Here is a 13671-nt window from a genome sequence, read left to right as displayed (position 1 = left end):
ATATCCTTCGGATGTCATCAACTTCATTTTTTCTAGCCTTCATCTAGATTTAAGCTCAGAGATCATCTTTACTACTTTGTGGAATATTTGGAAAGCTAGAAGTGATCTTCTATTGAATAAGAAAAATTGGAGTCCAATTTTGGTTATATACGCTACCAAATCGATGCTTAATGCAGGTGCATATTGGAGGATGAGTTGGAAGATAAGAGGATTGCTAATATGGAAGCCAATAGCAATGATATTGACAGGAAGCTGAATTTTCATCATGCATGTTTCATAGCATATATTGATGCTACATACAATCCTATAGTTAGCCAAGATAAAGCATCTTTCGGAGTATTTCTACGGGACGAATCAAGGAATCATTCCATATTTATTCAAGTTATTGCTAGGAATGTTTGTTTTGTTCAGCAGGCTGAAGCACTTGGGCTTCTTCTGGCGGCTGAAACTGTCAAGTATTTGAATTGGAGCTCTGTCTATTTCCTATCTGACCGCAGGACATTAGTGGAGGCGGTGAAAGCAAAGGATCTGATTCAAAATCCTGGACACTGGAACTTACGACCCACTCTTGCTGATTTCTTCAATCTGGTTTCTGGTCTTGCTTGTTACAGGATTGAGCACATTCCAAGGATCAACAATCTGATTGCTCATAATCTTGCAAAAAGGGCATATTTTTCTAAATCTCCTTCTAGTTATAGCTTTCTTTGCAGTAAAGGAGCAGGATGTGACTAAAAAATGGCTCTTGAGGCCATTTCTTTTCCTAGAGGGAACTTGATCGCTGTACATTGTCTTGGATGCTAATAATAAAATCTGGAACCCTCTTTTGAGGGTTGTTGTTTGCCAAAAAAAAAATCCCCTAAAAAAAAGGTGAAGGAGCAATTTCAGATCAAGATGGAACTTGTGATTAACCGTCTTAGGGAGTAAGTTAAATATATACGGATTTGCTTCTCTGAGATGAGTGGAAGATGGTAGATAAACGACCAAGGACAATAAATAATGTAAGATGTTTAGAAATCTCAAACCATAACAAAATTCAAATTTCTCAAAACTTTTATTCAGAACTTCAGACATACAATAATTATGCAAAAATGGTATCAATGTTAATGGGACATGACGACCTTGATCTGGAACTCCTTTCCAATGGCCACCGACAGGCCACTGACGCTAAACGCTCCACTCGTCCGGGACTTGGTGCGGGCTGCCTTGAGCTCAACGTTGTTCACATAGATAGTGAACCCTTTTGCTGGCGACTGGAGCCCCATAAAGACCACGTTGCCGATGACCTGCGCCCGACTCGGCGCGTATGAGTTCTGCACCACATGGGAACTCACCGTGGTCGTGATGATACCCTTGCTCTCCTCCGTGCTGCAGCTAAATTTCACCAGGGTCCACTTGCCTCCCACCCCGCCCATCTCCATGGACTCGCCGTCATCCAAGAATAGCTCCCCACTGGCTGTGCCGTTCTCCGTGAGCGCCACAAGGAGGTGAAACTCGCCTTGCCGTGCGGCGGACGTGGTCAGCGCCGGCTGCTGCAATGGTAGGATGTTGCCGCCGGCCAGGTGCACGTTAGCCGAGTCCACTGGCGCCTGAAGTGTAACACGCTTGCCGGTCCGTGTGGCGACGGTGAGGGGGTAGTTGTGGTCATAGAGACTAAACCACCGGCCCGCCGGGAAATAGGCGTCGACGGTGGTGGCACCCGGCTGTAGCACCGGAGATACAAGCACGCCGCGCCCGAGCAGGAACTGCTTGTCCACGCCGTAGGTGTCGGCGTCCTGCGGGTAGGAGAAGAAGAGCGGGCGGGCGATGGGCGCCCCTGTTGTGTGCGCCTCGTACATGAGCGTGTACATGTAGGGGAGCATCCGGTGCCGCGTCCCGAACGCTTTCCTCGCCGACTGCGCCGTCGACTCCCACACATAGAGCTCTCGTCGTTCGGTGGTTCTCTCCGTGTGCGCCCTCGCGAACGGGTAGAATGCACCGAGCTGGATCCAGCGGCTGCAGAGCTCCTGGCTTGTGTTACCCCTGAAGCCGCATAGGTCGGCGCCGACCATGGGGATGCCAAAGAGGCCAAAGCTGAGCATAGTGTTGATGGAGTTGGCAAGCTCGTCCCACCGCGCGGAATTGTCGCCGGTCCAGTGCGCCGCGTACCGTCCCGCTCCGGGGAAGGTGGAGCGGCTGAGCACGAAGGGGCGGCGTGCCGTGTCCTTGAGCAGTGCGGCATGCGTGGCACGTGCCTCGAAGAGGCCGAAGAGGTTGTGCGCGTCGTACTCGGACACGCCATTGTAGTGCACAGTGGAGACCGGCACGGTTTGGTTGTTGAGGGGACGATGCGTGCCGGAATTGTTGATGTGGTATGGTGGGTCGTCCAGCGCGTTGAGCGGCTGCCAGGCCCCGAAGTTGGAGGGCTCGTTCATGTCGCACCACAGCCCGTCTACGGGGATGGTCCGCCGGAACTCGGAGATCTTCTGCGCCCAGTACTCCACGGCGCGTGGGTTGATGAAGTCCGGGAAGTACACCTCGCCTGGCCACACCCTGCCCACCACGTTGGTGCCGTTTCTCTTGAGGAAAAAGTCCTCGTTAGGCGTTGCTTGTCTTTTGATCTCCGGGTCTATGATGACCACATACTTTTGGCCGTTGCTGTGGAGCCGGTCGACAAACGGCCGGAGACGGCTCATCGGGAAGTTGATCGGATCCAGCGTGAAATCCTGGCCGCCGTCCATGTAGTCGATGTCTGACCAGATCCCCTCCAGTGGGATCTTGGCCTTGGCGTAGCCGGCGACCACCTCCTCCAGATCAGCCACATTCTTGTAGCCATACCTACACTGGTGGAACCCGAATGACCAGTATGGCATGGGGGCAGGGCGGCCGATGAACTGGGTGTATTGGTCAACCACGGCAAGCGGGGAGGGGCCGGTGAAGAAGTAGAAGTCGAGCACGCCGCCGATCACCTTGTAGGTGACGTAGGACCCGCCATACAGTATGTCCATGCCATTGCTGTTGAGGAGGAGCACGCCATGCGCTTTGCCGCCAGGGCGCACATCCATGTAGAATGGGTGCGAGCCGTAGAGGTTACGGTCTAGTTGGTCTGACCTCTCCAGGTCCTCGTTCCACAGCGTGAACGTGTCATTGGGCTGGAGCCGGAACGTCCGTTTCATGTGCTCGCCGAACCCGTACAATGATGCCCGCCCGGCTGGAAGCGCCGTCGTCACCTCCAAGTACCTGCATTTCCAATTGTCATGCATGCCCATCTATCACTTGGCTAGCTACTCGCTAATATACATACTGCTCCTACCACACATCACACTTGTACTCACTGCTTGCCATAAAACAGACCCCTAAGTTTTGTATTAACTCAACGTTTCATAGGTTAGGTCAAGTTTATTTGTAGAAATATATAAACAGTTGTTGTGTCAAATGAATATATTGTCCAAAAAATACATATTTCATGATGCTTATATATTTTTTCTATAGAAAAACTTGGTTACACTTTAAAAAGTATGACTTGGTCTATTTTGAGAAAACGAAGGAGTATTATTTATTACGTACCGGTCCTTGAAGATGAGGGTTGCCGAAGTGTCGAAGAGGATGTCACCGGTGGAGCGGCGGGAGACGGTGAAGCGGAACGGATTCGTGTGGATGGAGAAGGTCAGGTCCGAAGACACCTTGGAGATGGTGGCGCTGCTCGGCAAGGTGGCATTGTCCATGCCTGGCGATCCGAGCAAAACATCCTCTGACACTGACGTTGGCCGCGGGATGATGTCTTGGGGGACCTCCCATCATGGATGGTCGGCGTCGGTGATGTGCACGTGGAGTTGGCTATCCGTCTCTAGGCTGTACCATCATGTTAATACTAAATCGGTTAGCTTAGGGTGTATGCATCAATATGTGCAGACGTCAGCTATACTACCTCTTTTAAAATAAAAGAACTATTAATGTGTATATATAACTCCAGTTTTGCTAAAGCACATCTAGATGTGCCATAAGTATTGTACATCTAAGTCCTATGTCATTGATCTTACGTTGAGATTCGTGTGAATATTTTTTTTTCTTTTTTCTTTTCCTCTTTATGCATGATTCACTCACTTAGATGTGCAATAACTAGAGCACATCTAGATGTGCCCTAGACACACCCATATAACTCCAACCGAACAGTGCAACAATCCTGCCTATGATACTTCAGAAAGAGTATAGATAAGGTGATGAATTAAACTTTCGGATCAGGATGAAGATCAAGCACACTTGCCTTGCAGTTAGGTCGAGCCTCTTGACATCAGGACCGAACTCCGTTGTCCCACCTACAAGTTTCAGATTGGCCAATAATAGGCTCCGCGCCCCGAGGACCGACTCAACGTCATAGCCTGCGTTGCTATGATGGAGTAGGCATATGAGGAAGGTGAGGAGCCTGAGAAGCTCACCAGACAGCTTCCACACAAGTGAGTGTCAACAACTATTGGACGCTTGGCTTTATATAGATTAGTAGTCATCCTCAATGTTTGAAAAGATTTTAAAATGTGCCTAAGATTACCTTTTCATAGGTAGTATTTCAATGTTAAGCTTTATTGCTTTTTCCATACGAGGAAAGTATATTAATGCTGATATCCTAAAGAAATTCTCATGTTAATGAGAGAATATTAGAAAATAAAGGCTATTGATTTGGTGGATCTGATTTTATAACGATTTAGATCTAACCTAGAATTATAATCGTTGAGATCTAATCGGAGAAACTTTTGATTCAGTCTTATAATCATAAAAGAAGTAGACCCTGGTTTTTACTTATATAGTACTAATTAGGCACTTCATAGAAAATCCCACCTTAATTACAAAAACTCTGAAAATAGAGGCCACTGATTTGGTGGGTCCGAATTATAACGGTTAAGATCTAACATTGAAATTCTCATGTTAATGAGAGAATATTAGAAAATAAAGGCCATTAGTTTGGTGGGTCTGGTTTTAGCGATTGGGATCTACCCTAGAATTATAATGGCTGAGATCTACTCGGAGAAAGTTTTGATTCAATCTTCTAATCAGACCTGGTTTTTTAAGGTCAGAAATATTACGATTCAGATCTCTCTTATTATGGTTGAGACAATCTTATAATCAGATACTTGTAGACCCTTGATTTTAAGGTCAGAAATATTACGATTCAGATCTCTCTAATTATGAGGATCGGTTGAGATCCATCCCACGTGACCTAAACCTAACCCCTCTCCCCACGTACAGCTTCCTCCAATCTTCCCATAATGCTTCGTGATTAGCTAGAAATCCATTCATAACAGTCCGATAGCACTACTAATCAGCCGGATGATAATCATGTTTTCTAAACCGCCTTGCCAGCCGTGCAATTGGGCCCAGCTAGCCGTCCGATTTTCACGTCGCATAGATGCCTGAAGCCAGTCAAACCACCGCGTTCACACACACACACGCGTGCGTACGCATGCAGGGCATTGCGGCGTGAAGATTTTCAGCCATGCATGCCCATGGCTTGTGGTGGCATGGAATCAAAAAGTGAGGTGTTCTAGCAATTGTATGGTGGTAGCTTCAAAAAAAAAAGCAAGTGTATGATGGCAGTGTGCAACATTATAAGCCAAAACGACAATCTCAATTGCAGCCACAAGAGCTGCTGCAAAGACATGCGCCAGAGTGGATGCTACGAACAAGGGCTGACACACTACAAGTCGAGAGGACGATGCTGCAGCGGGCGTGGATGTGGGGTTGTAAATGTTAGGAAATATTATTAGTTAAGATGTTAGCGTCAGTTTTAGTCTAGCATAGCAGTTAGGATTTCCTATAGGCTAACTACCTACAGTTAGCGTTGTCCATATGCTGTGTATGGCGAAGGGACATCATGCCTGTTTAAACAGGCACAATCATTGTAACCGACGTTGTAACACGCCTGTTTAGATGGTATATAAGACTGAACAGTAATATCAATAAAACTACTCCATTCATTTCAATCTCTTATTTCTTCTCACGTTATCCGCACGCATGCTCTGAAACAGAGAGCTAATAGGCATAGGAGAAGTACAGAGAAAACAGGTGAGAAGATGGCAACTTTGCCGGAACTAGCATTTGCCTTTGCAAGGCTTGTCGCAAGACGCCATCGCCCCAGGTTTGCTAGCCAGAACTTCGGCATTGCTGCTTACCATCGCCGGGCGTTTGGCACTCGCCGCCATGGCCGCCTGGACAGGAATTGTAGCCTCCGCCGCCGCAACCGCTGGGTGCCCCGACGCCGCTCCGGCCCTGGTGGTGGCCTCCGCCGTCGTCATCATGGCAACAGCTGGGTGTGCCGACGCCACCAAACTGGCAACCGCTAGGTGCAGTGCACAGGCCCGGCCCTGAGGGGGGGGGGGGGGGGGGGGGGGGCAGGGGGTGCGACCGCCCCGGGCCCCCAAAATTCAGGGGCCCCTCGCAGGTAGCTCACGGGCTAGTATTGCAAACTATGGGCCGTGGCTTACGGAGGTAGCCGGGCGTGAATGCAAGCGACGTAGCGATTCTTGGTCAACTGCCGTCCTTTCCTATTCCATCGTGTAGCAATCCCCAGATCTACGCCGTCCTTTTCTCTATTAATTTCGTTCCTAATTTGATCGCCAGTTCGCCGTGTCGCCGATGCCGATCTCTATCCCCAGAACCGACGCTGCTTTCTCTCCCACCTTCAGGCGCTGGACATGCACACAGACATCATCGATTCGCCGAGCGCACATCGTTGGTCATAGGCTCATCGGTGAACTCCCTACCACCAAAGGTCCAAAGCAGATCCAATCCATCCAAGGTATCCCCTAATCTCTCTACCCCCTGTACGTTTAGTACTAAATTAAGTAATTTATCCTTTGCATCCATAGTGCATAGCTGACACCGACCAACCTTTGTTACCATTATTTATTTATTTCCAGCACGGTGAAGAAAGATGCAATATGTGAATGAGTTGATACAATCAGAGAGGTGCTCTTGATAAAAATTTCAAGAGTAATATTGGTTCTTCGTTGATTTCAAACGGTGAATTGGTGATTATTGTGGAGGATGAGAAACAAAGTGATGGTAATTCTGAATCTTAACAAGAGGAAAATATTACATCAATATCGGTGTTAAAAATGTAAGTGGCCTCGATAATTCAATTATTTCAATGGGTGTACATGCGTAATTTGCTAGTGTTGATGAACATCCTATTTTGCTTTTTTTGTTCTGAGTTAAAGATTACAAACACTTCGTCATATGGTGTAATGTCTACTTTGTGATTTTAGAGTCCGCTAGGGCAGTCGGGTTTGTTTTATCCTAATACCTCTATTGCTTATCATCTTATTCACAGTGCATATAATTGTCGCATCGGTTGGAGGAAGGTCTACAAAGATATAATTAGCTAATTAAGATCAACAATTAATCAAGAGAGTTTAAATGGTATGGCAACGCTATGCATCGAAAAGAAATTATTGAACTAGATTGAAATCGACCCCATCATAAGTGATTTTGCATCATGGAATGTTATAATTTTTTAAAAGATAACATGTATAATTATCTCATCTGTATACTGTTTTTGATGCATTCACGTGTTCATTGCTAAGATTTTATATATACATATATCCACTATTATTATTTTATTGTTTATACAAAGGGCCCCGAGTTTTTGCTCCGTCCCGGGCCTCCAAAATCTCGGGACCGGCCCTGGCAGTGCAACCACTCCAAGGGAACACCGGAGCCAGGCACAAGGACGGTTGTGCCCAAGGAAGTGATGCCGCTCATACCACAAGAGGCCGCTGCCGAACCAGTGGTTGTTGACGAACAAGTCGCTGCCGTGCCGGAGATCGCAGCCGAAGAAGTTGCTGCCATGCCGGACATCGTCGCCGAGCAGATGGTCGACGCAGAATACGAAGACGAGGCCTCTGCCTCAAACGTCAGCGCGGACGCCGACAACCTGATGCCACTCCTGCCGGAGTTCACCGTTCCGCCCATGGAGTGGCTGCTGGGCGGACCGAACGCCGGTTGGCTTGTCTACGATCCCGAGCGTGACTTTGGCGACGAGGAACTTCCGGCGCCACCACCAGCATCATTTCCGACGATGTACTACTGCCCGCTCCACGGGTACGGGCCACGCCTGCCGTTCTCGTCGCCGCTAACTGCGGTTGACATGGAGACGGTACCGTCGGGCTTCGTCATCAACCTGCTGCCGAAGGTGAAGACAGAGGAGATCGAGACCGCTGTGCCAACGCCCGCTCTCCCAGCGCTCCCCGACCACAACCTCCCAGCACCGGATGTGGAGGAAAAGGAGCACCAGGAAGCAGCGCCGCAGTCCGCACTCCCGACGCCCTCGCCGGAAGCCCGTGTACCACTCCGTCGCTTTGCATCAGCCGTGGCTGCTCGCCCCACTGGAATCCGCATCGGCACCTGGTCGCCGGAAGCACTTGGCCTCACTGGCCGCGTCGCAGATCTCAGCCTCCACGAGGCCGCCGCCCAATCCCCCTCCTCCTCTGCGGGGGGGCCACCGCGCCGCTAAAGGAGCCGGCCCTAAGCGCCGGCCTGAAGCAGAGCTCGAACGAGCGATTGTAGAGTGGATGTGTGATTTGGGGTGTACCTTATCCACTCCCTCCTCGATTCCTTTTACACGCTTCAGCGGTGCCGACAGAACCATGGGCCACGCCACATGACCAAACAGGCCACGTCTATTATCACTCGGGATGTGTAGTACTAATATACTCCCGTTTATATTAGTTAGACGTACTAATTAGACGTACTCCCAGTTTGTATTCCCTAGCTGGAGATTTACTTCTTTATAGCAATATTAAGTGTGCTATAAATTTATGTTTAGGACCCTCAGTTGGTCCTTTAATCATATATGGTGTTGTAAATCTATACTGTAGCCCTTATATCCACAAATATATGTAATATGACATGTTTATTAATATTTGTTTTAGTATATTATAACATGTTATTTGGTACAACAATTTTATTTTTGCATTTGAGAGATATATATTTTTCTTGCAAAATTCTCTTTTTAATATGAGAGAAAAAAGCCAAAATAAAATTACTTTGAATTATATTTGTGCAATCACAAGGTAATGGCCTCTACTGTATTTTACAGTTTTGCCTATTACTCAGAGGCATTTTATACCTCCATAGTGCTCTTCCAAATATATCAAAATTCGATGGTCTTCACATATATGGCTTGCAAATTATAAATGTTCCTCTAGAACATATTTGTTGTTTACCAAAATAAATTTTACTATCAAGTAAAATTAATCAAATGCATGATCATACATGCAGGAAATAGGGCTCACATCAATAAGAAAGAATTCCAAGAACTACAAATAGATGGAAGTAACTATCTATCATGGGCCATGGATATGAAAATATTCTTAAGTGGACATAGCCTTGGTCCTTGCATTCTCGCACCCCCGAAAATGCTCCAGAAATACCTCAAGTGGTAAAGTATGCAGCATTGCACTACATAAGGCACCACCTCCATCCTGATTTAAAAACTGAATATTTAATGGAGGAAAATCCATTAGCTTTATGGGACTCCCTCAAAGAGAGATATGACCAACAAATAGCAGTAATATTGCCAGAAGCCCAAAGAGAATGGTCTCTTATAAGGTTTCAGGACTTTAAGTCCGTTTCTGCATATAATTCTGCCGTGCATAAAATTAACTCCAAACTAAGATTTTGCAATCATCAAGTTTCAGATGTAGACTTAATAGAGAAAACTTTATGCACTTTCCATCCCTCGATGAGGATATTGCAACAGCAGTATCGTCAACATAAATACACAAAGTATTCTGAGCTTATATACACATTACTTCAGGCCGAGAAGCATGATGAACTTCTGATGAAGAATCATAATGCTCGCCCAACGGGTGCCATGCCTATCCCTGAAGCGCATGCTAATGCTCATTTTACTGGTAAATTTGGAAACCATAAAAGGAATTTCCAAAAATTCAAGGGAAAATGGAAACAAAATAATGGTCAGAAGACCAACGGTCAAACTAAGGGGAAAGATCATTTCAAGAAACATGATCAAAATGACAGCTCTCAAACTTGTCAAAGGTGTGGATGCATGAATCATCGTACTAATCAATGCCGAATTCCCAAGCACCTTGTGGATCTATACATGAAGTATGGACAAAAATGCAAACAAGTTCATGGAAAGAAAACTGAAGCTCACTTCAACACCATTCAAGATAACCCTCAAGCCGGTCCTTCTCAAAGCGCTATTGAAGTATTCAAGCCGAATGACGATATCATCCTCGATGAAGACATGCTTGTGGGTTACACCCAAGATGTTTTTGGAGACCTCACTTAATCTCCGGAAATATGTTGGTGTCATTTAGCTATTTCAATACTACAAAATGTTATATATTGTATAACAATAAGTAGAATAAAGTCTTTCAGACTACGTATATTATATTATGTGAATCAGACATAATATTGTAATGTATTTATATTAGAATTTTATAATATAAATACCTTGTATGTAATTTTATGAATATATGAATAAGATAAGATTTATTCTAAAATATTCTCTTCCTATCTATATAACTTTTACGGGAAAAATCCGATTGAATAAGAGTTAAGTTTAGTGGATAGTGCTACAACTAATACAATTTAAAGGGAAACAACATACTTCTAAACTCTTACAGTGAGAAAGCAATTATTGGTTCAAGAAGAGCCACTTTCACACTCCCTATGGGTACTCCTATCGTAATTCAGAATGCACTCTTGTATCCTGAATATACTCGTACCCTTATAAGTTTCAAAGATATCCGATCTAATAATTTTCATCTAAAACATTAGAGGTGGATAAGACATAATTTTTTCTTTTAACAAAAAGCAACGGATATGAGGAACAAACTCTTGAAAAATTCCCTTCATTCTCATCCGGATTATACTTTACATACATCAAACCTGTACCTTATGTTGTGTATAAAATAATTTTTCAAAGTCTTGATAAATTCAAGACTTGACATGATCACCTTGGTCACCCCAAAATTGGGATGATACGAAAGATTAGTGAACATTTTGTTGGTCACAATTAAAAGTTAAAAAAAATAAAAAATCTCAAGTCATCAGGTTTTATGTGCACCACATATGCCATGAGAAAATTGATTTTTAGGACACTCTCATCTTAAAATTCAGAAAGTAGCCATTTAAATTTCTTGAACACATCCAAGAATATATATGTGGACTACTCAACCATTTCTGGGACATTTATTCATGGTATCAATAGACATCTAAAAAATGATCTTATGTGAGTCTCTAACCTCCACAAAACCATGAATTCCTAAATTAATTGCTCAAATTATCAAATTAAGAGCAAATTATCCTACCATATGGATTAAACCCATTTGAATGCCGCTTTCACGAGCATGTATGATTTTTACGAAGTACCTCATGTACATACCCAAAATGGTGCAGCTAAATTCTTTATCAAATGAATAAAACTAATAATGTGACCACTTCTACAGACTTTTAATATGCCAACATCTTGTTGGAAACATGTGGTCTCACTGGTAGAAAAAGGGCCTATAGTCCCGGTTCGTAAGGGCCTTTAGTCTCGGTTCAGGAACCGGGACTAAAGTGTCGGTACTAATACCTCCCCCCTTTAGTCCCGGTTCAATCCAGAACCGGGACTAAAGGCCCTCCACGTGGGCAGTGCACAGAGCCCAGCCAGGAGACCCTTTGGTCCCGGTTGGTGGCACCAACCGGGACCAATAGGCATCCACGCGTCAGCACTTCTGTGGCTGGGGTTTTTGTTTTTTTTTGAAAGGGGGGGGGGTTTGGGGGTTTTGGGGGGTTAATTTAGGTGTTTCATATATTGTGTTAGCTAGTTATAATTAATAGAGAGAAGTGTCCTCTGTTATGTCCGTGCTTGGTCGACGCTACGTACTATACATACGTATATAGAGAGGACTAGACACGCTAGCTAGCTAGTAATTAAGCAAACGAAGGAAACAGAAAGATCGTCATGAACATATATGCATATATACAGAGAGAAGTGATATCGACCACCTCTCCTTCTCCGAGAGATTGGTCGAACAACAAGTTCTCGTATATCTATCTGACACTACCGGCTACATATATACAATAATTATCTCTTACAAATATAATCATACGGACTCAGGGTCCACATAGAATTCTCCATCTTCAGGGATCACGTGGTCAAGAAAGAATGCCGCCAATTCCTCTTGAATTCCTCGCATGCGAGCTGTTGCTAGGAGTTCATCCCGCTTCCGAAACATCTAATTTAAAGAAGAGGGTCAATACATATATATATATGAATGAATGAAACTCAACACAAATGATGGTAATAAAATAAAATTGTGAATGTTGTTATTTACGTACTTCATATTGTTCGTCAGTGTAGCCCCGCTCACAGGTCGTGTGGCGGATGGACTCGCAAACATAGTATCCACAGAAATCATTCCCTTGTTCCTGCCACAACCACTTTACAAGAAATAGAGGTTAATCAAACTGATAAGTAAGAATGCCAAATGGTATTGATGAAACTAGCGCTTGAATGACTAGTAGATGCGCTTAAAATGCTACTATGGCTAGTACTTACTTTCGGGTGTCTAAATTGCAGCTCCTTCGGCAGTCCCGGAGCTTTTCTGGTGAATTTTCTCCAAACCCTGCCGGACAATGAAAACAATTACTTGATATATCAGGAAATGAACAAAGTTGCTGATATGGTGGATAATGATCGATTTAACTTACTTCTCGAGTATTTGAGTCATGTCGGCATAGTCCTTGGGATCTTTTCGTCTTGAGTCTAAGACGGTTACTAGTCCCTGCTCAAGCTTAATATGTAGGAGAATATAGTGGAAACTGCACACGCATGCATAACTCATCAATTACATTACTATAACCTTGACTAATATATAAGGGAAACCGAATACGCACAAGACAGTAACACTCACTTGAAGTTGTAAGGAAAGAGTATTATATCTTTGTTTTGATTTATTATCAACGATTCTAGCATGCTGGCCTCGGTTTCTGCGGCATGAAATTTAACCTGAGTTGCATCTATGAGATATGTGTTAATGAACCCTATATCACCGACTTGTCTTTTCTTCAATTCGACGATCTTCAATCTGCATAATATAGTGAGGATGATTATAAATACATGCAATGAAAGAGCTGAGCTATATGGAGAGACTTAATGACAGAAGTAGTAGTACTTACAGACAGTAGCAGGTGACCGTTGCTTTATCGAGGGCCAATTGATTGAAAAACTGATAGAACTCCTCAAATGGAACAGGCAACAGATCAATTCCAACGAGGTCATGCTCCTTTTTAACTTTCAAATACAAAGTACTCCTCCCCCCAGAGTCTCTGCAGATTTTCAAGTACCAATCATGCAATCTTCGCATCATCGTTGATAGAGATCTTTCATCTTTGACGAGAGGCTTCCCGTACTCGTATCTTTGTATCTGCATCTCCATGGGTTCATAATGTACTTCGTCGGGCAGGTAATCTACAAGATTGCTATAACCGGGCACCATCCTCGGATCATTAGCGACGTTGTGGCTAGGCACCTTGAGCGGGGGGCACGATTGCTTCGCTTGTTCGCCGAGCTGGGCAATTTGTTTCCCAGCTCGTCGTTCTTTCAGCCTTTGATCACTGACAGTACTTCTCGACCGCTCCGCTTCGGCAAATTCCTTTCCAATAATGCGGTCATAGTTTCCTTTC

General features: G+C 44.8%; 2 protein-coding genes and 1 pseudogene across 2 annotated transcripts; 2 read left to right on the top strand and 1 right to left on the bottom strand.

Moving 5' to 3' along the window:
* Positions 1-1070: 1070 nt before the first annotated feature.
* Positions 1071-3716, bottom strand: LOC147987536 (putative alpha-glucosidase Os06g0675700). The gene is made up of 2 exons (XM_087540368.1): positions 3544-3716; positions 1071-3216 (listed from the first exon to the last, which is right to left on the bottom strand). Exons 1-2 carry the CDS (start codon positions 3699-3701, stop codon positions 1101-1103), a joined length of 2274 nt encoding a protein of 757 aa, XP_087396494.1. The 5' UTR covers positions 3702-3716; the 3' UTR covers positions 1071-1100.
* Positions 3717-7498: 3782 nt separating this feature from the next.
* Positions 7499-8866, top strand: LOC147987535 (uncharacterized). Its single transcript, XM_087540367.1, has one exon. It carries the CDS (start codon positions 7721-7723, stop codon positions 8480-8482), a length of 762 nt encoding a protein of 253 aa, XP_087396493.1. The 5' UTR covers positions 7499-7720; the 3' UTR covers positions 8483-8866.
* Positions 8867-9233: 367 nt separating this feature from the next.
* LOC147987534 (uncharacterized) lies at positions 9234-10285 on the top strand (annotated as a pseudogene).
* The last annotated feature ends 3386 nt before the right edge of the window (positions 10286-13671 follow it).

This window comes from Triticum urartu, chromosome 2A, assembly GCF_056163025.1.
Source record: "Triticum urartu cultivar PI428250 chromosome 2A, HENAU_Tu73, whole genome shotgun sequence".
Lineage (NCBI taxonomy): Eukaryota > Viridiplantae > Streptophyta > Magnoliopsida > Poales > Poaceae > Triticum > Triticum urartu.
Note: the sequence above shows the minus strand (reverse complement) of the source record. Positions and strands in the feature narration are given on the sequence as shown.